At 32.6% G+C, this 19,622-nt stretch overlaps 1 protein-coding gene and 1 long non-coding RNA gene across 2 annotated transcripts in view; one reads left to right on the top strand and one right to left on the bottom strand.

Annotated features, from left to right (window-relative positions):
- LOC144842814 (uncharacterized) overlaps nucleotides 1-15,227 on the top strand; it is a 34,462-nt gene extending 19,235 nt beyond the window's left edge. Inside the window, exons 2-3 of the long non-coding RNA XR_013612181.1 lie at nucleotides 12,463-12,558; nucleotides 14,696-15,227. This is a non-coding gene — a long non-coding RNA (uncharacterized LOC144842814). The remainder of the gene's footprint in view (nucleotides 1-12,462; nucleotides 12,559-14,695) is intronic.
- Nucleotides 1,010-8,989, bottom strand: LOC144842322 (uncharacterized). Its single transcript, XM_078698759.1, has 6 exons — nucleotides 8,534-8,989; nucleotides 7,190-7,214; nucleotides 6,510-6,559; nucleotides 5,884-5,980; nucleotides 4,730-4,970; nucleotides 1,010-2,542 (listed from the first exon to the last, which is right to left on the bottom strand). Exons 1-6 carry the CDS (start codon nucleotides 8,795-8,797, stop codon nucleotides 2,311-2,313), a joined length of 909 nt encoding a protein of 302 aa, XP_078554885.1. The 5' UTR covers nucleotides 8,798-8,989; the 3' UTR covers nucleotides 1,010-2,310.
- Nucleotides 15,228-19,622: the final 4,395 nt, after the last annotated feature.

The following is a 19,622-nucleotide window of genomic DNA, read 5'->3' as shown; positions in this document are numbered from 1 at the left end:
CTTTCAACCATACTAGTATGAGAATTTCAATTAACGTGTCCCATGATATTCTTTGTTCTATCGAAGTTAAATAAATGATTATTTTGGTTTTTTCTTGTATAGTTCATACCCTTATTACAGTAAAATTTACCCTCAAGGTTATTGTTGAAAATAACAAAACACTCTTCAACTACCCAATAAAATGTTGCGGAATAACCCATTTTTTTTGTTTACTTAACCAACTTTGATTAGCCAATGACAGTTATTCTTTGTAAGTTATTGACTTGATATTTTCTTTTTGTAACTTTACCTGATGATGTGCTATGCCCAAAACATGTTTTAAGGCAGAGTTAAAACTTTGATTTAGATTTTTTCTACAGTATTCATATCCTCTGCCTATGTAGCTCTTTGATTTTTTAAATTTTCAATAAATTAACTTACTTCCGAGCATTTGAGGGCAAACTGTTGTATTAGACTAAATAGAAATGTATATGTTCCAAACAATATGACACCAAAAGTAATGCTCTACGACAAATATTTCTTGAGATACGGTAAAGAGATATGAATAGGTCAATAAGAGGTCAATAACCTCACTTCCGGTCATTTTGGGATAAAATATTTCATTACACCAAATAAAAATATGCATGTTCTGAACAATTTGGGCCTAATCTTAATTCTCTATGACAAGCCATTACCGAGATATGATAAGACCAGGTCAAAGGTCAAACTGCCAGAAACTGTAGTAGCGGCCATTTTTTGACAAAATTTTCTGTTAGAGCAAATAGGAATGTATATATTGTGAACTATTTGAAACCAAAATCGATAATCTACGACAAGCGGTTACAAAGTTATAGACCAATTTAAAATGGCAGCCATTTTGGACGCCATCTTGGATTTCTCGGAGAGCACAAGGAGGATTTTTCAGGACTTTTAGTATGATGTTCCAATCATAGTTCTCGACCTTTCCTGAAAAAATTAGCTTGTTACCAAAAATTTCCGGGTCAAACCCTAATGCTCTTGGACTATTAAACGGTTTACACAGAACGTAATAATAACATAATAACTTCTATAAGGAGGCACCTTTGGTACTCAGAAAAGAGTACCATATTGGTCTCTTCTGCATTTAATTAATAATAATTAATTAAACATGATATACATACAAAAGAGATGGTAAAACATAACCAATGACTGAATAGGCCTACATTTGTGTTTGGTAACGACACCAGGAAACATTCAGGCCCAACGAAGTGTCCCATTAGGATTGTCCCCTATGGCTGGCCGTAAGGTTAAACACTATATTTCCTCTTGTTTTCAAGGAAAATCCCAAAGAGATTATGGAAATCGCAAAGGGATTAGGGGAATCCCAAAGTTCTACTGTAGGTACACATACTACCAATATTATTAAATACAAATGTAAATGCAAGTGAAACGGCAGTATACGTTTGTAGCAGGAAGGACGAAGGTATAAATAATACAAAAATTGTACTGTTTTTTGTATTCACAAAATATAAAAATAATCGTCTCTATCTAGGAAGCCCATATAGGTACAGTAGGGTAAGAATCTTTGTTTTCACTACCGGCAGCATTTTCTTGATACACAAACACAATATTGTGGAATCCTTCTTGGTCGGAATGGTTCAGATATTACTGAGACTTTTGTTGAAAATTAAACAACATTTTCTTGATTATAGTACCGTAATAATCGTCACAAAACACATTGTGACGTCCTTCTTGGTCGGAATGGTTCAGATATTACTGAGACTTTTGTTTAAAATTAAACAACATTTTCTTGATTATAGTACCGTAATAATCGTCAAAGATATAAAAGTCCAATAAATTAAAGCAAACTTTTATAATTACCGAGTCAATTATGATCACAAAACTTTATTGTGGTCGGAATTGTTCAGATATTACTTTCTTAAAATTAAACTAAGTTATAAAAATGGCAGTAAAATGTAGCAAATAATATAACCAACATAATTGGTTATCGTATATTAAGCTTGGTTCCAAATAAGGACGCAACGCAATGACGTAGACCCAACGCGAAGCAACGCGAGTTGACGGTAAGCACGCGACAGTTTGAATAATGCATCGCTTGCGATTGGTGGCCAAATCACTTTCGGTACGTTAAGATTACATCCTTGCGTTACATCTAAAGCTTTGTCTACACTATCAAAACTAGTTTGATAAAAAAAAAAGTGTGATGTGCCCAAATAATCGTAGTGATATGGCATCATCATGTCGATATATGGACACATCACATTTTGTTGTCACATAAAGTTTGATAGTGTATATACAGAGCAGGAACCAAGTATAATAGCTAGCGTCTGTTTAGCTGCAGTATCTGTTTTCCTCGTCAGCATAATACGCATTTTTTATTTTCCAAAGGCCAAGAAAACTGGATGAATCTATTGTGTTTACATCGGACACCAGAATCAACCCACGGCTAAATGTTGGGTCTGCTCGAACACCGATTTCCTGACCTCTGCATAAAAAGAATTGTCCACTAGTATGCTTGGTCTCGACGCCAGCTTGTAGGTTTGATCCACCAACACCGCGTATTCTAAAAATACAAAATAAGACATTAAACTCAGTGGTATTCTTCCAGTAAGAACTTCTACGATGGTTTTAAATTCAACAGAAACTACGCATGATCAATAATTTTGTTCGATTGGCATTAATTCATTACCTTTGTTATTTTGTATTATAAAGAATTGCAAAATAGCTGATCTACTTCCTAAATATACTAAACCTAACCCTCTAAATAATCTCTCTCAACTATTTAAAAATAAAACATTTTCTTGATAGACCTCTAACCGAGGGCTCCAGTACCAGTAGACCAAACATTTCGGTTGGCAAACGCTGTTTACACAAATCATTTAATCTCTCTCCATGCTTATATAGCGCCCTCTATAATGTCACATATTATGTCATAATTATTCTAATGAATTATTCATGATTTCTGAAAAAAATGTGTCCGACTGCATCTAAACAAACCTTCCTACAATTCAGACCAATTGCAATTACTTCAAATATAATGAAATGCTTAGAAAGGTTGATTGTATCTAGACTTAAGGAAAATATTGGTAATGCAGATAAGAATCAATTTGCATACAAGAAAAATAGAGGGGTTGACGATGCTGTTAATTCTTATCTCCATGATACATATCATCACCTTGATTCAAAAAGAAATTATGTACGGTCTATATTTTTCGATTTCTCCAGTGCTTTTAATACTATTTTACCACATGTTTTAATTGATAGATTATTAAGTTTTAATGTCTCACCTCAGCTCGCCAAAGTTATATATAGTTTTTTGATTAATAGACCGCAGATGGTTAAGTGCAATGGTATCCTATCCAACAAAGAATCTATCAGTGTTGGAGCTCCTCAAGGATGTGTTATTTCTCCAATTTTGTTCTCTTTTTATTCAAGTAGTTTTAATATTTTAAGTAAAGATTGCAATATTGTCAAATACGCTGACGATACTGTAATTAGTGGTTTTCTTTGCGATAGTAAGCATAATGTAAATGAATTTGTTAATGAAGTTGGAAGATTTGTAAATTGGTGTGATGATATGAACTTAATACTTAATATTACTAAAACCAAAGAGATGATAATAGATTTTCGTAAAACCGCAGTTGAACATAATGTAATAACTATTAAAGAAACCAAGGTTGAAAGAGTAACCCAATACAAATACTTAGGTACTATAATTGACAACAAATTAAACTGGGAGTCAAACTCTCTCATGATTTCCAAGAAGGCATCTCAAAGGCTCTACTTTCTCAGAAAACTCAAGCAAATTAGAGTTGATAACACTATTTTAATTCTATTTTATCAAAGTATTATTCAAAGTATTTTATCTTTTAGCATTGGATGTTTTTATGGTAACTTTACTGAAAATGATAAGAAAAATATTGAGAGACCACGTAAAATTGCACAACGTATTATTAAAGCTGATCTAACGCCTTGTTCATTTATCTATGAAAAGAGTATTTTAAAAAAAGTAAACAATATTATGGAAGACCCCACTCATCCGTTACATTACTGTTATAACTTAAATAGATCAGGTATTAGGCTACGACCTCCAAGAGCAAATCTTTGCAGAACTAGAAAATCCTTCGTTGTAAATAGTATTCATATTTTTAATTCTAATGTAAGACGATAATGCAATTTTTAAATAGTTTTACATTTTTAACAGTATTTTTAACTTTTTATCTTGTATTTTTAATCTGTTATAATACTGCACGTTTTAAATTGTTGCAATATTGTTGTTTTTAATCTACCAAGCAAAGTGAATTTCCATTTTTATGGACAAATAAAATTTCTTGAATCTTGAATCTACAATTAAATTAACTTAAATATAAATTGTGTATTTTAAGATATCGACCTGAGTTTTGGCCGTTAGTATACTTAAAAACCATTCCTGATTAATTTTCAGAAAAAATAATAAATAAATGGTGACGTCACAAATGCTTATTAAAATCTCTAGTTATCTTTATCTAAAATAGTTACTGAACTTAGTTTAATGCTATATATAGCATGACCTATGTTAAGTATTAGTAGCCTACTGTATTTTGCCCAGTATCTGAGCGCTTACTTTATTCTAGATGTCTGTCATGGATGTACAAATAGGGAGGTTAAAAAATAATTATTATTATTTTTTCACCTCCCTGGTACAAATACATGCACATTTTAAGCATTAGGCCTAAATAAAGTTGATTAAAGGTAAAATAGTAGGTCTTACTTAAACAATACACCTCTAGCTGTCAGGAGAGGCGTGTGAACTCCAGTAATACGATCACGTTTAGTAACTTGGAACCCGTACTTTTTTGCATGCATTAGGTCGGCTTCATCTATTTCCATTGTTAATTGTGCATACACGTTGTAAAACCCGGATGTTACGATCCTCACAAAGGTATCATCTATTACTGGTAGATAACTGTGACGAAGAACAGATGAAGCGTTGCGCCATCTGACAAAATTCTCTAAACAACGATAAAATATCAAAATATAAACATAATGCTAAAAGAGTAAACATTTATATCGCGTTCGTGTTTTGTCATTTCTGTATATTTATACATTGTCTATTCTGGCCCTAATGGCCGCCCATACGTATGTCACTTGCGTTCGTCATAATAGGGAGGTTTCGCAACCTTACGAATACGATAACGAAAACGGATACGTCATACATTTGTGAAACTTTTGAGCTGATCCCCATTTCATATTCGTAAAGCGTATTCGTGTTGACGAATATCACCAGTCATATTCGTAACTACAAAACGAGTATAGTTTTTGATCTATTTTGCACATTTTGCATTTGAATCAGGAATGATTCATGATTATAATATAATTATAGATTTATTGAAAGTAATTTACTAAAGTAATTTACTAAAATGCCAAGTCAATTTTGATAAATAGCACTTTTTAAAGTCCTCACTCGCTTTGATGTTACGCTAGGCCTAGGCAGCCAAGCATCAAGCAACACGTACCTGCGCTTCGCTCAAATTTACCGCAGTCATATTTTGGACGCGCCTGAATATTTCGTTGCCATGCGAAACAGATTTTTTTATGGCTTACGAAAACGAATACGTGTGCGTGACGTATCCGTTTTCGTTATCGTAAGATTGCGAAACCTCTCTAATTGTGAGGTTTCTTCAACGAATACGTCAGCGTACGTTTAAGTAAAACAACAACAGAAAATCGTGTAGAAACGAAATATTGAGAAAGTCATCAAATTTTAACTAACTGCAGGTGACTGGTCGCAATTTTTTCCCGTTTTTTCTCTTATATTAACACAGTGAAGGAAATAAATTTTAAAAAACACACATGTGCGGTTCGAATCCTGTAAACGACATGCAAATTACATTTGCGAAAACTTCCAGAAAACAGTTAACTTACCAGCTTCAATAGGGTCGTTAGACTTCGTGTTGGCAACAAGGTGGACAGACGGTACAGCTCGTGACGTCATGTATCGTCGTGAGTTTTGTCCACCACTCTATAAACAAGAATAAATACAATCATATTTTTAAAAAATAATAATTCATTGTATCCAGGAAATCTCACAGTCTTGCCGAGAGAGGAACTTATGATTGGCTGCGACAAATTTATACTAGTTGCTGTTACAGCCGTTGATTTGTATCGATTTCTAGGCTTTGCGATCATACGTTTTATGGTGTTTATTCTTTAATTTCTTTTAATTTCTTTTAATGGTGCTTTGATTTGACAAATCCGATGTTACCGCAAATTATTACCTCATTAATTATTTTGAAAGTGGATGGGTTTTGAACTGAAACGGAATGGTGGTGTGATAGGAGATGCGATGGGATAAGACGAGAATGAGGCCTAGGATACGATGAGATTAGAGGGAGGTTAGATGAGATAAAAAGTGAGGCCTAGGATACGATTAGATTAGAGAAGTAGGTTAGATAAGATAAAGTAAGGCCTAGGGTACGATGAGATAAGATGGAATACGATGAGAAACTCGGTGTGCTAAAATAGTATGAGATGTTGTGATGGTGACTTACCTGATTTTGTTGACGGTTGTGACGCACAGAATCTCCATCCGGAACTGATCCTAAATTTTGGAGAAAATGATAGTACTTTCAATTTCAATCAGAATTTTCCCCAATATGGTGAAGAGATATACATTATACAAACATTACATCAGTCAAAAATGTGCCCTCGTTAAATGAATTATACTTTAGTTATTGTCTTTTATTTTTTTTATTGTTTTTATTGATATTGATTGTATTGATATATACATTCTATTGATATTTAGGAAAATATATTGATAGGGTCACAACAAAAACGTATTAAGGATTGTTTGGTTGTTTGTTGACATAATTAACACTAGTGTTTATAACATTTTACAAGTGTGTTTATAACATCCAAATAAATATAATATTTAATATATTATTAAAAACCAAATGTTACTGTTTCAACAATGTGAATCAATACCTTTCATTTAATCTGATTCAAATGACAGGAATCTATTTATTTAGTTATATAAAACAAATAATGAAAGTTTTTATTTGTGTAATGGTACAAATAATGGCATTTGGTTTGGTGAGATGAAAGGTTATATTTCAACTCGACTTTGTCTCGTTGAAATATAACTTTCATCATTCACCTCGTGTCATTATTTGTACCATGACACTCATAAACATTCATTATTTGTATACTATTAAACAAGAAATATACTTACGTTTGCTCTTAAATGTTTCTTCTATCTGTAGAATTTAACAGAATAAAATCAAATTAATTTACAGTATTGTTGTTGTTATAAAATTGTGAAAATAATGTCTACCGCCCTCAGTGCTTCAAATATGTAATTTAGGACTAAGGACTTCATACTGTTTCAGACAATGGGTGCCTGCTGTGGCTGTATCATAAACGCTACAAAATAAACTTATCTGCAGGGAGGTAGGCCTATAAAAACACATCCCTGCTATTTGGAACTACGGAATCCTACAGGTATTGTAGACAAAAATACGATTCACACTAATCTAATAATTTACAGAGGCAATTTAAAACAAATATGAAAAATAAACAGTGTGGCAAGACATTCTATAACATTTTTGTGTTATTTTTAGTCGCGTTCTACTGGAGAAAGTCTGACTATTTTTTTTTAATAGCAGGATTTTAGACATTCTGTAGTTTTTTTTTTAACAAATGATGTTTTTTTTGTCGTGATTTCTGTTACGGATGATTTTTAATTTAATATTTAATCTATTAATATTATATCTGAAATTCATGCACAAAGCTGGGATATAAAATATAACGATAATAACTGCACTTGTATAAAAAAAAAACTAATCCAAGGAAAAAAGGGAATACCAAAATCCTGTCAAGAAACAACTTATTTGTGATTATTTTAAAATCTTTTCTTGATAATAAATAAACTATGTAAGCCTACAAATACTTTTTATTTTTGTAAGATAATAATAATAATATTCTGGATTTATATAGCGCCTAATGTTGTGAAACCTCTAAGCGCCGAACATTATTACCCCAGTCATTTTGAAAACAAACACGTATGGAAACATACTCCCATAATGCAGCTAGTAATCAACACAAAGTTGTGTCTTGATCTAAGTGGATCAACCCAGATGTGTTTTTCTAGTTAATATTGACCATGTCAGCTATAATTTTTTGAAATACATATAATTTTTGTAATTATTTTTATTCACGTTTTTTAATTGAAATGTGTAGCTAAGGAACTACAATTTGTGATTTAATTTCATATGGTGAAGACCCGCGATTCAAAAAGTAAAAACAAATTTTTTTATTTTTTTTTGTGTAAAAGCATGTTTTGAATGCATTTATAATTGCTTCAATTCGTTTTTATCATTTATTTATTTTAGACTTTCTTCAAAAGTAAAATAATGATGAAAATGAATAATAGCAACTAGTATTTAGTATACTATAGTAATTATAATACTATTATTGATGAGAATAGTTTGAAAATCTAATTAATTGAACACTTAAATAGGCCTAAACGTCAGCGAATGCATCTACAAAATTAGAAAATAAATTAAATAAGACCTACCTCTGTGTCGTCACTTGCAAGCCAAGTACTGGACGTTGGGACGGCTTCTTCAACAAGACTTAACCTATTTGAGACCCGTACCAAATACACTGTTTGCCACGTGAAAATGCTGACCATGAATATTGTAAAAACTGCCAAAACCACGGGTTTAAGGTACGTTCTTGCAGAAGAACTTTTTCCTCGCATCTCTTCTGGTCCTTTTCCGTTGGCGGCTTTTTCTGATGAGCCGACTGCATCGCTTGGCATATCAAACTGACTGAACATTTTCACTAAGTTGGCCTATACGTGTTCTTAGCTTCTTCAAAGTATGTTTTGAGTTGTGATGATTCAGGAGTAAAGTGATGAGATTCTCTATTCCCACTCTATTTATTTTAGTTTTCCCATAATAGTATTGTCCCTAATGAATATTCAGCGTAATACCCAGAAATATGTGGATTCTATAAATAATGCATGTTCCGGGGCCTCGATTGTGTCATTGTCAAAATCATAACAATGTTATGACGGATTGGAGTATCAAAACCAATAGCAAGTGCAATATATTGAAACTGAGTTTCTGAAATTTATATTTTCTAATAATTTTATTTCAACATTTATTTTTAGTTTATGACGAAGACTTATCAATTTAGATCATGATCTGTTGTTTAATTTATTTCAGTTAATTAAATTTTTTAAAGTTTCATGCTGTGTAGTACGAGCTGCAAGAATTGTATCAAAGGTTATATGGCGCCGCTTTGATTATACGAGGCATTGCGAGTAATTTGACCAATCACAAGCAACGTATCCGATGATCCTTCGCTTATGAAATTAATTGCGTTGCGTATGCACTAAGTTTAATCGAGCTTGGAGGAATTTCCAGCAAAAGAGGGATTTTAATCGGGAATTTTTAAAACGAGCGGGTATTTGTAACCAGGTTTCCCGGTCTTGTGACGTCAGTAGATATTATAATTATTTAACAAATATGTATTTACTGGAATCAAAGTTCAGAGTAGGCCTATAACTGTTATTTTTTAAACCCTTTTTTTAAATTGAAAAGGCCAGGGCATAATTAAAAAAATGAAAAAAATAAAAGATCACATTTTATATTATCATTATCGATTATGGTTTATCTTATTTATAACTACATATTATTATAAGATAAAGCGAAAATGTGTTTTATCAGTTCGCGTTCACAGTGTACAATTAACATTATTATCATAAACAATCTTCAATTTAGTCTCATTGTTCTCATTTTTGTTCATATAGTTTGATAAATTAGTAATTATTATGACAATGAATTATTATTTTCTTTGAGCGATGAACATTTCAATATGACAACAAAATAAAGAAAAGAGGAAAATTCAAGAAGCAAATGCTTATAAAAGAAAGAACCCCATTTAAATATCAATTTCATTAAATATATTAAAGTCAGCTCTTAAATAATAAATTTCAAAAGGTTTTTCAACAAAATACAACAATTTCAAATAATTTCAAAATTTTCATTCAGTTAATTATTTTTAAAAACCCGGTGACATACTTTTGTTAATAGAAGAAGAAAAGGTTTACAAGTTCAAGTTATTTATAATTACTTATACTCATATTGTATACTTTGCTAATAGACATTGTTTGTATAGTTTTCAATATATATAAACATTTGTAGATTTATTCCATAATAAAATTCCTTTATTTGATAAACACATTGCTTTCTATATACAGTAACACTCCTTTTTTTAAATTATTTTCTTATATTTTTTTTCAATACTATTATGCCTACTATCACTTTGTAAGCAATGTACATAAACAGTTGCCGGCCAGATCTACGGAAGTTGTTGCAATGTCTCGAAAGTGGAGAGCCACTTCGAAGAAGCTTCCCGTCACCTGGCTTAGGGTGAATCGAGGGTGTGTTATATATACAAATACCATATTAATATTAAATGTTTATAATAGTATTATCATATTAATTCTATGAAAAGATTTCGTTTTGTCTATTTTTAGTATAAAAGAAAATAGTAATTTGTCTTTTGTTGGTTTTAAGGAGAATTTCTTTAAATATTTTTTTTTATATTGTTCCAAAAAGACAACCATTAATTGCTTGTTTGTTTCTATTTAATATAAATAGAAATAAAATAATAGAGTAACTCCGCTTTCGTTTCAGAACATTATAAAAACTTAGATGGTAACATAGTTTATTGTTATGTAATTTAATGTTTATACCGATCCGTGCGATAAATCGTTAACTATCACTCTCCCCTGGTATAACATAATTTCGGTGTGTGATATATTTAAAAAATATATAATATCTATTTCACGTTCCTATTCAACCTGTGTTTATGTTCAGTGTTATTTGCTAAAGGCAAATTACTCACCGGTAAGGATTGCATGTTCATTTTTGTAGTTTTCCCAACTTATTGTTTTCGTTATATATAGAAAATGACTCATAATAATTGGAGTGGGAGGGTACTGTGTTTGGAGTTGTTCAATTATAAGTACAAATACAAATCAAAATGATAAATCAAAACAAAAAAGTTAAGTACACAGTTGAAAAAACACTAAACTTCACAATGGGAATCCATCAGAGGTTTCATAGTATTAGGCAATAATATGTGGCCTACTGAGAAGTACTTATTACAAACAACGTTAGCACTGTACGAATGACTTGACTATGTCTAGTCATGCTTATCTACATAACTCTTATAATTCGCTACATGTACATGTACATTATTTAATTATTACTGCTACATGTTTTCAAATTGTCAGTAATTTTGTATTGCCTCCGCCAATGAGATACAGTACGTATCCGATTAACCCTGTCTGTTTGTTTGTCAAAAAGATTACATCAAAACTACTAAACGATTTTTTACCAAATAGGCCTATATTCAAATATTCACTATAGAAATTGGTACGCAATAAAAATAGTTACGTGCTCTACGCACGATTGCGTCAAAACTACTAAACGATGTTTTACCAATTAGGCCTATACTCAAATATTCACTATAGAAATGGGTACGCAATAACAATAGTTACGTGCTCTACGTACGCTTTTAGTTGTATCTTTACAACCGGAAATCAAATACTACAGGCTATCAAACGAGAATTGAATAAAAGCGTAGCGCATTTAACAAGGGTGTACGCGCTCTTATACTTAGAAGTTAGAGCTCGTTTCAGATTAGGCCCTATATTTTAAGCATTGCATACATTATATATGCATGCGCACGTTTGTGCGCATTCACAATGTATATTGTAGGTAAGCGGGTTTTTTTACAGGATTCGGAACCAAATCCCACTTTTTTTTTTTATTCATTTTCTCTTTTTACTTTTCTGGCGTAGGTTAAAACTCTCCGATTGGTCTTAAAAAATAAATGAAATACATAATAAATAATTTATTGATTGAATGGCTGCCGATTAACTTGTTTTATATTTTAAATTAGATAACTTCGGTTACATTTAATATTTGCTCCTTCCGCCCCACCACCCACCCTCAACTTCAAGTCATGCCATCGGCAAGGGTTCGAAGCTTACTCGCTCCATGGTTCCGTATGTCCAGTCTCCACACCTTTAAAGAAGCTAGTAGGCCTACACCTTTCGACACGAGTAGAGGGTTACACTAGTACACGTCACACACAGCCGCTGATCACAACTGGGCTCTCTGGAAGAGGTTACCCAGTATAAGTAAATAACTTAAATAATAAAATAATTCTAAAAAATGTCTTTTATATATTTTTTGATTCAATTTTCTCCATATTTTGTTTGCACTGATTTTGATGATCATTACTATTTGTTCAAATAATTAAACCATATATTATATATACTGTATTGAAATCTCCATCATATTATCTATTTTAAGTGTACTATTATGTTATATATCCGTAGGTATTATCGAAAAATTATGAACTATTGTCCTTTCCCTCTCAGACAAGTAATGTATATTATTGTTATTAAATGTTTCATTGTAGAACCAAGGCTATTTGGTATGGACCTATTATTTCTCTGTCACGAACGCTATAATGATCTTCTTGTTCAAGGATATCATATTCTTGTCTTGGGCTGAGGTAAGATATTTTTTTTTAGAATTATGACACTTTCTGCAGCCGGACAAATCTATAAGCAACCCTTTAGTTCCTTGGTTTCGTTCTTTTATCATATTGTAAAACTAACTAACTAACTAATTGCTAAACCGGGTGCTGGAAATTGGTTGAGAATTACCCGTTTTCTGCAGACTTAGGATCCTGTTATGGCTGAATTGTTTCTTGTTTGCTTTGATTGCGTTTATTACTACCGATATAAATGCTGTTAATTAGTTGTGGTTGTACCACATCGACTACACTATGTTATTATTCAGTATAGTATCGGTAGTCAGATGCATTATTTGTGTGTGTTCCACCTATATATATAAAGGTATAATTATTTCAAATGCGGATTGATTTATTGGTTGATCGATTAATTGATCGATTAATTGATCTTGCAATTTTATTTATCAGAACACAATTTTTTTAACGAAATATAGCAAAATAGTAAAATAAGTCATGCAGTATTTGACCAATGCATCACGTATAGTAGGCCTATCATAATTAACACTATATAATCGAAGAATCGCTATTTCTTGGTGGCAACATTGTGACTTCTGTTTTATATCCACCACTAGAAAATATAAATTATATCAATATTACATTAAAAATTATAATATAAAACAAACTCCGAAAAAGTTTGATTCAAAATTGGTTTGCTGATCAATTATCATTAATATTAGCAGTGATTAGATAATATTGATTCAAAATAGAGACGCAAGGCAAGGACGTAAGAGCAACGCAAAGGAGTTGATCAATGCCAATGCCAAGTTCGGATAATACATCGCTTGTGATTGGTCAAATTACTTACGTTGCGCTTCAACGATGCGTTGCGTCCTAACGGGAACCAAGCTTTAAAGCTTGGTTCCCACTAGAACGCAACGCATCGACGTATTGACGCAAAGTGCTGTATTGCGTAATCACAAGTGGGAAACGACGACGCAATAGTGCTGCAAACATCGCAGGTTTGATTTCACGCGGGGCAAACACAACTATTAGAAGGGAATTTTCTTACGTTGAGTAGGTTGCGTTACGTTGCGTTGCGTCGCTAGTGGGAACCAAGCTTAAGACGTAACGCAGCGACGTATTGACGCAAAGTGCTGTATTGCGTAATCATAAGTAGGAACCGACGACGCAACAGCTGCAAACATCACATGTTTGATTTCACAAGCAAGCGGGGGCAAACACAATTATTGGAAGGGCTTTTTCTTATGTTGCGTATAGGTTGCGTTGCTAGTGAGAACCAAGCTTTACGTCGCGCTTTCGTCATTACATTGCGTCCTAGTGCAAACCAAACTTTAATGTTTACACCTTTTATACAGATCAGCAATTGATTAGGGTTATAGTAATACAGTACTAATAGTATGACTCTGGTGAACTTGAGATTCGTATATTCTGTACCAGGAAGTGTGACTATTGTATTGTCTCAGGTTAAATAACACGTCTGGGCACCCCAATTCCCATGCGTGTCACAATAACTATTCCAGGAAATGTCTGTTTAACCAGAAGCTCCGAATTTCCACGAAGGTACAATTTAAAACGAACTATAAACAAAGATTATAGTTTGTCTGATCAAAATCCCACTTTCTTCCGATTAGCTTGTGATTCTATGAAATCACGGTGTAACCAGAAGCGCCGAAATACTACGAAGCCCCGAACTCCAAAAATAAATAATATTAAAGTATTTATAAAACAAAAATGTGTTTTTCTCTTAATAAACTTTGGTTCTATTAAAATTGATTTTCCAAACAAAACAAATATATTTAGGCATAAGTTGCTCAGGCTATATTTAAAAATAGTGTAATAATTTGGCTGTTGTCTTTTTAAAGTAGGCCTATCAGTATTGGCAATAGAATGCCCGTACTAGATGTATTGTCCCCAAAAATAAAATCAGACTTTGAATAGATTATTTTGTAGTTTTAAAAAAGTCAATCAGTTCCGTGGGAACAAAAATGAAAAATTAATGTTTCCACTCAGTATAAAATTACAAAATAAATGGTTAAATTCAACCAATAACTCATTGACTGGCAGCCAATTTGACTATTTTTAACTTTCGGTTACAGTTTTTAGGTAAATACATTTTTTCCCCGATAACTATTAAAATTAATATTTTTTTTTTCAGGGGGACAATACATCTTTAACGTTTACAGCTATATATTTTACGCTAAATTCCTCTTTCACATCACCAGCAAACGTCAGTGTTAACGGTTTTGTTCGGTGTGCGCCCGTTCGTGATGTGTTCAAACATGGACCTATAAACTCTGGTGTTTTGCTAGCTAGGCGATGTGAAAGAATATTATAGACGGCCAGCTGCAGAGTTCGTGCCATGTCCAATTCTAGGCCTATGTATCAACAATAGTATTTCTATAGAAGTTCATTTGTAAGACATGAGTTTAGGATGCTTCAAACAGTTCAAGTTCAACAACTTACTTCTTTAAAAAAGATACAAGAATCTATAATAACAAATATAACAGAATAAAAAAGTATGAAACTTGTTATATTGCAAATATGTCTATTCGACGGAAACAATAATTCAACACGCCTTCATAATGTCCTCCAATTGTGAGTCTTTAAATAGTAGGCCTAAATGATATAATATAGTTATTAAATATGCCATTTTAATATCACCTAATAGTTATTCACTTTTACCATAAACTGGATCGAAAAAAAAATGTAATTTAAATCAAAAGATATTTAAATTGTCTGTCAGACAATGGTTTTTGAATAAAATTAACTGTTTCTTTTGTATTTTTATAAGTGAAATATTTTGTTTCCTATAGAAGTGAAAAACTTTTTAACTTAAATGGTCTATTGAAAGTCTGATCTTCATTTTTTGTGTTTTTCGGGGACAATACATCTTTAATAATTTATTCTTCGATCGGTAGGCCCTATAGGAATCCAGGATATTACAAATCCCGGAAAGTAGGCTACGGTGCATGGTAACAATACTTAAATAAAACGTGTTTTTTTCCTAGTATAGTTCCTTGTATGTCTCATTTCAATATTTCTAATAGTTAGTAATTAGTTAGTGACAATGACAAGGGAAATTTCTTTTGTTTTCTTTGAATAGGCCTATAATATTAAATGATACAATAACCATAATCCTCAACAATACGAAGCGTAATTCATAATACATTGGTAGGCCTACGGTACCCTTTTATACGTCGTTACAGAATTACCATTTCAGTCCTATCCTCCACGTGCTACTGTTGTCGCATTTAGAACAAATTACACGCTGAAATTCGCAATTTAAATGTTTCTATACGTTAAGTAAGTAAGTAAACTACATAATTGTTTTAATACAATTTTTTTTATTTCGTCGAAAATCGTCTGGTGTGGGTTGACTGACTAGCATAGGTGTTTAGCCACCTATTATTTCGTTTTTTGCCTTTCAAATTTGTTTAGTTATTGGCAGAAATTTGTAAAAATGGTTGAACTTTCTACTAAGTTTGATACCAGCCTTCGTATTAAGTACAAGCGTAAATACGCGTAAATACTAAAACGTAATTTTAAAACTTTTTTAAAGTAGGCGTACAATTTTGTAGTCAGGAAGGATGCGTACTGTACAATATTACAGACACCATTCAAAAGGATCTGGTTTCCTTTATTAGTTTGCAATGCTGGAATTTAAAGGACGTAGGTATGGAGGTCTACATCAATGTATATTGCATTTTATTTTTCTGAGTGAAACGCTTTTGTTAAACTTCAATCTTTCGTTTGATTGCAATAAAGTTCTATTCGTATTCGTAATGCACAATATTGAATATAGGCCTATATCTTCTTCTACCATATAGGAGCAAACGTCATTGTTGAAAGCTACTGCTCTAGCTTTTTGCAATTTGTATGCATTCGGTGTGTGGTGCATTTTGATTCATCACATGATTATTAAACATTATTATTGTTGAGGTTTGGTGAGGACCAATAGGAGGCCCTGATATATCGACATCAAAATATTGTTTTAGTCCAACAAAGATCATAAATAGATAATTCAATACACCGAGCGTAGACACATGACAGGCCCATAAAGTCCTATTCAGTGGTGTTTTGTTTAGGCCTATAATAAATACAATACACAGTGATCACTGGTGCATTATCGAATCGGAAATGGTAGGCGGGACTTTGTTTGTTATGTCTGTCTGCCTTTCAATACCTGGATTTTCGGGGCCCTTATCAGTCTCTATTTATATGGTAATGAGGGATTTCCCCTAGTTTTCCCCTTAATTTCCCCAAAAATCTAGATAAGAAAAGATTTCTACCCATGAATTGTCACCTATAATGCTTCGGTGACATTCCGGAGCATAAATAACCACGTGACAACAATATGATATTATAATTATACTATTGCCCTTCGGAACAATGTCTTCGATTTAAAGATTGTTAATTGTGTACCGTACCTACCGAGTTTAAAGCGACTTACCTGGGAAAAGAGGCTCATCTAGGTCTCATCATGAGTATAATTGGTATATTTCTTTAATAAATGAATTTAACAAATATTATTTACAGTTTTGTTTACAAATGTTCACTTTCATAATTTATTTCTTTGTGTGACATAATAACGACAACAAAAACAATAATCATATAAGGTTTGGTGTACACCTGAAATTGCAATTATTTATATACAAAGAAATCTTTAATAAACAAAGTTACTTCGAATGAAGCAGGCCCTGCACCACGTATTTAATTCTGAAAAGAACTGTTGGAATTCTCGACGTTTCGATCAATATGCCTACTTTGATCGTCCACAGGAGTGAGAATGCAAACCATCAAAGAATATAATATCTGCTATACAAAACAAACTTCTGTGCATAGTTTAGGTTTAAAAGAATTGTTAAAAATAAGCAATAATGAGAGGTTGTGTAAATAGTTTATACCTTAAGCTCTGTCTACACTATCAAACTAGTTTGACAAAAGTGTAATGTGCCCAAAGATGGTATAGTGATATGCCCAAATATAGCAGTGATATGACATCATCATGTCCATATATGGGCACATCAGTGAGTGAGTGGCCGAGCGGTTAAGACAGTGGAACCGTAATTACGTAGCCACAACATCGGCAGGAGTTCGAGGCTCACTCACTCCATGGTTCTGGTGGTAGAACGAGTCTTCTCGGATAAGGACTATAAACCGTAGGTCCAGTGTACACAACTAGCTCGTGTGCACTTTAAAGAACCTAGTACATCTTTCGAGACGAGTAGGGGGTTACCCCGGTGTATTAGTACATCACAGCCACTGATCACAAACTGGGCCCTCTGGGAGACCAGTCTTTGACTGAAGAGGTTACCCAGTATAAATATATATTTCAATCACATTGTTTGTGGCATAAAGTTAGTGAAAACAGAGCTTAAATACCTTGCAATTACAGTATACATTATTCAAAGGGACATGTACTAGCATTTCGTGCATAACTACAACAATATATTGTTATTGGTCAGATGTGTTGATTAAGGCCTAATACCCCGACGTCAATTTTACTTTATAAGTATATTTATAAACTCTAATTTAGACTATATTTCTCGAATACCAAGTACTATTACGGCAGAATAAGTCTAGTAGTAAAGGTGGAACTATAAAAATGACCATCACGTGTGCTTCCTTAGTCTCGAATCCAACACTAATTCGGTGGTGTAGATAAGAGGTATGAACCAGGCAGTGATGATCTGGAATACGTGGCATCGAGATCCACCGGTCATCATCATCATCACCATCATCATAATTATCATCATCACACAATCATTATCAGTATCTTCACATTATCATCATCATAATTATTATCAATAACTATAAATGCTTGCGTATTTTTTTCTTCATATTGTTGATATAAATTTTGCGGTACACCACGTATATTAGTTCTGAAAAGAACTGTTGAGAACTAATATACGTGGTGTACCGCAAAAATGTATATCAACGTTTGATTTCGCCATGAAAACCTTCAAACAATATATTTCCTCATATTAACACAGTTATCATCGTCTGTCAAAAGTGTGATTATCGGCAATACGACTCAATTAAACAGTTACGGCTCTCTATATTTGACGTAGGTCATCAAGTCAGTCCGTTTCGTTTACGTAATTCAATTACAGTATAAGAATGATATAGGCAACGATGTTGTTCACAATGTATACGGTATATCTTTTATTATTTCAAAATATGTATTTACAAGACGAAAATAATATACATTATTAAAATCTACTTAGGCCTGTACACGAGGTATCATACATTGTCAGTGATCGCACGGATCAGTTTTACGCGCACGTACGTATGTTTGTACGCGCACGTAACGTCGTAGTATCACTGACAAAATGTTACAGATTCAGGAGGAAAATATTCTGTTGGAACTTAATCCCATCATGATCAACATGCTAACTGGGTAGAAGTTAGGGTAGGGTGAAATTTAAAACCCCACAGAAAAACTGTTGGAAAGTCCAAATGGAATAAAAACAAGCGCAAATGTTACTGTATAACCACCCGATTCTCTGTACTATCTACACAGATGGCATTTATCTGTCAAGTATCATGGCAACTTCTGTCATACTGTGTTCCATAAATACAACATGTGATAACTGCATTACTGTATGTTTTGGTAAGGTTGGGTTAAATTAGGCTTTGATCTGTAATGCGTAATATGTGACACTGCTTTACAGTATTTGCGATGATACCGTACAAATCATATATACAGTAGGGAGAATAGGGTAGATAACCATGGATGAATACCTCCACGGTATAACACAAAATGCATGATTATAGAATCAACGTCCAATACTAAACAACGGCAGTGTGGATTTTTTTAAAAACCCTTAGACATGGTTACCCCCCAACTGAAATAAATATTGCATATCACACAGAACAGAATACAAAAACAAGGCAGTGGTTAAACAATACAAATTAAAATAACTTAAACTAATATTTACAAAAATGAAAAACTTCATAAATTAATAGTATTTTAGTTAAAAGTGAACATGGACGTAAAAGAAAAGAAGTTATATGATCAATACCAATTTAAACGAAACCTTAAAGGTTAAAGGTTAAAAAATAAATTATTGAATAAAATC

This window comes from Antedon bifida, chromosome 5 (genome assembly GCF_963402885.1).
Source record: "Antedon bifida chromosome 5, ecAntBifi1.1, whole genome shotgun sequence".
Classification (NCBI taxonomy): Eukaryota; Metazoa; Echinodermata; class Crinoidea; order Comatulida; family Antedonidae; genus Antedon; species Antedon bifida.
The sequence above is the reverse complement of the archived record's forward strand: the minus strand, read 5'-3'. Positions and strand labels throughout refer to the sequence as shown.

What these genes read in the sequence shown, in the direction of transcription:
- LOC144842322 (XM_078698759.1), bottom strand. Translation starts at nt 8,797, where the DNA reads ATGTTCAGTCAGTTTGATATGCCAAGCGATGCAGTCGGCTCATCAGAA. An exon ending in TTGCAAGTGACGACACAGAG is followed by an intron (nt 7,215 to 8,533) that starts GTAGGTCTTATT and finishes TAAATTCTACAG; the next exon opens with ATAGAAGAAACATTTAAGAG. An exon ending in TAACGACCCTATTGAAGCTG is followed by an intron (nt 4,971 to 5,883) that starts GTAAGTTAACTG and finishes ATCGTTGTTTAG; the next exon opens with AGAATTTTGTCAGATGGCGC.